Genomic DNA, 1,864 nt, shown 5'->3' with positions numbered 1-1,864 from the left:
AACAAGTATCACACTAGAAAACACAAAGTTTGACAGAGAAGAAAACTCCAACAACAATGAATTTAAGGAGAACTGAGAATGCACATATATCTTAATATTATGAACACACAATGACTCTTAATTTATCTTATTATTGGATTGGAACAAGAACAACTTAAATTAGAATGAATAATTAAAATGAAATACAAAAACTTTGCAACACAAGGAATATAATGGACTCTGTAGTTTTGATCAGCATCATTTTGAGCTTACTCAAAATACAACAGTCCTATTGTGTTGATAAGGTAGAACGCGTAACTCACAATATGACTTGATTGCCTTCATAAGGCATCGTTTTTCAAGATTCTCAGATTTCTGAATAAAACTCAGCAAATTATCCTTGTGCGAGACTCTCTCAACCTGCAAACCCAAACAGAAACTATTTGACTTTTCACCTTAGCATATATATACTGCATACTACCGATACTGAGAAACTTAAAACTCTTTGATTACCATCTGCTCAATGATTGGGCCCCCATCAAGCTCCTCCGTGACAAAATGGTTTGTGGCACCAATCAGTTTGACCCCAGCTTCAAAAGCCTGTCATTCTCCAGTAAAAAACATAAAAACATAAAAAGCTTAAAACAGAATTTGGAAATTGGAACACAGAACCTGCCTGCCTAGATGGATTTCCTCCCTTGAATGATGGCAATAAGCCATGATGTATGTTGATCACATCCTTCCCATATCTTTTCAAAAAGTTTCCATACAACACCTGTCCTGGGTAAATAAACAAATAAGACCTTTTTCCCACTCCTGCTGCTATACTACTACTAGAAAAACATTTACCTGCACGTATCTAGCAAGGACCAAGAAATCTGTATCTTCAACCAACCCCAATATCTCATCTTCTACATTCTTCTCCTTTGACTTGGACAGATAATGATATGGAATCTCATGTCTTTCAAGGAACCGCATCACATGGGTATTCCCCACCCTATCATGATTGCTGTTCAAAATACAGACATATTATACACACCATTTACTGGTCAAAGGTAACAAATAAAAAAAAAGTTCCATGCTTTACCTGATTACAGAGCTTATCTGAACCGGAAGTTTTCCATCTTGCCAAGCATGCAGTAGATCAACAAGACAACGGTCCTGCACCAGCAACCTCCTTACTAATGTAATACTATTTTTGGTTTTCACTAACAATTTTTTCTAGAAAGAAGAAGAAGAACCTGCTTAGAAGCAAGAAGAGCAATTTTATATTTGGGGTCTACAGAAGGCACTCGAACAAGCGATTTAACTGCATTGAACATCTTTGATAGGTCAAGGAAGTCCTCGTTCATTTGCTTCCGCTGCCATTTAATTGGGTCGAACACAAACTCACTGAAACACAATTTATTCTTACTTGTTACTTATCAACTTCATGTCAAGTTGGGATTATTAGTAGATTAATATACTTGCACTTGTAAAACCAACATACAGGGGAAAAAATCCATTCATTGATTGGGATAAAAAAAAAAAAAAAGATGCCCAACGTATACAGGGGAAAAAATCCATTCATTGATTGGGATAAAAAAACATACAAAAGAAATACAAACCTCCTTTGAAGTCATTCAATCTGGCTAATACAGAAAACGGATCGTCGTCGGTATCAGCAAGTGATGACTATATTCCTTTTTCTCTATTTCTTCACATCACCATGGCACCTCCGACCCACCACGACCGTCGATGAACACCAACAACAATCCCTTAAAATGTTATGAAATTGAGGCTGACCCGCCACCGACTGAATCGCCACAGTAGCATATCGCCTGGAGAATCCAAATAAGAAAGAAGAGGTGGGGAAAGGAAGCAGATGGCAGAAGGAAAGGAAAAG

At 37.2% G+C, this 1,864-nt stretch overlaps 1 protein-coding gene across 1 annotated transcript; it reads right to left on the bottom strand.

Moving 5' to 3' along the window:
* Positions 1-801: 801 nt before the first annotated feature.
* On the bottom strand, positions 802-1,519 carry LOC111877442 (formyltetrahydrofolate deformylase 1, mitochondrial). Its single transcript, XM_023873966.3, has 3 exons — positions 1,221-1,519; positions 1,067-1,140; positions 802-988 (listed from the first exon to the last, which is right to left on the bottom strand). Exons 1-3 carry the CDS (start codon positions 1,329-1,331, stop codon positions 802-804), a joined length of 372 nt encoding a protein of 123 aa, XP_023729734.2. The 5' UTR covers positions 1,332-1,519.
* Between the last annotated feature and the right edge of the window lie 345 nt (positions 1,520-1,864).

This window comes from Lactuca sativa, chromosome 4, assembly GCF_002870075.4.
Source record: "Lactuca sativa cultivar Salinas chromosome 4, Lsat_Salinas_v11, whole genome shotgun sequence".
Taxonomy (NCBI): domain Eukaryota; kingdom Viridiplantae; phylum Streptophyta; class Magnoliopsida; order Asterales; family Asteraceae; genus Lactuca; species Lactuca sativa.
The sequence above is the reverse complement of the archived record's forward strand: the minus strand, read 5'-3'. Positions and strand labels throughout refer to the sequence as shown.

Coding starts and splice junctions, on each gene's coding strand:
- LOC111877442 (XM_023873966.3), bottom strand. CDS start 1,331: ATGAACGAGGACTTCCTTGACCTATCAAAGATGTTCAATGCAGTTAAA. Junction 1,141..1,220: donor CTCTTCTTGCTTCTAAGCAG/GTTCTTCTTCTT, acceptor TTGCTGGTGCAG/GACCGTTGTCTTGTTGATCT. Junction 989..1,066: donor CAGATAAGCTCTGTAATCAG/GTAAAGCATGGA, acceptor TATTTTGAACAG/CAATCATGATAGGGTGGGGA.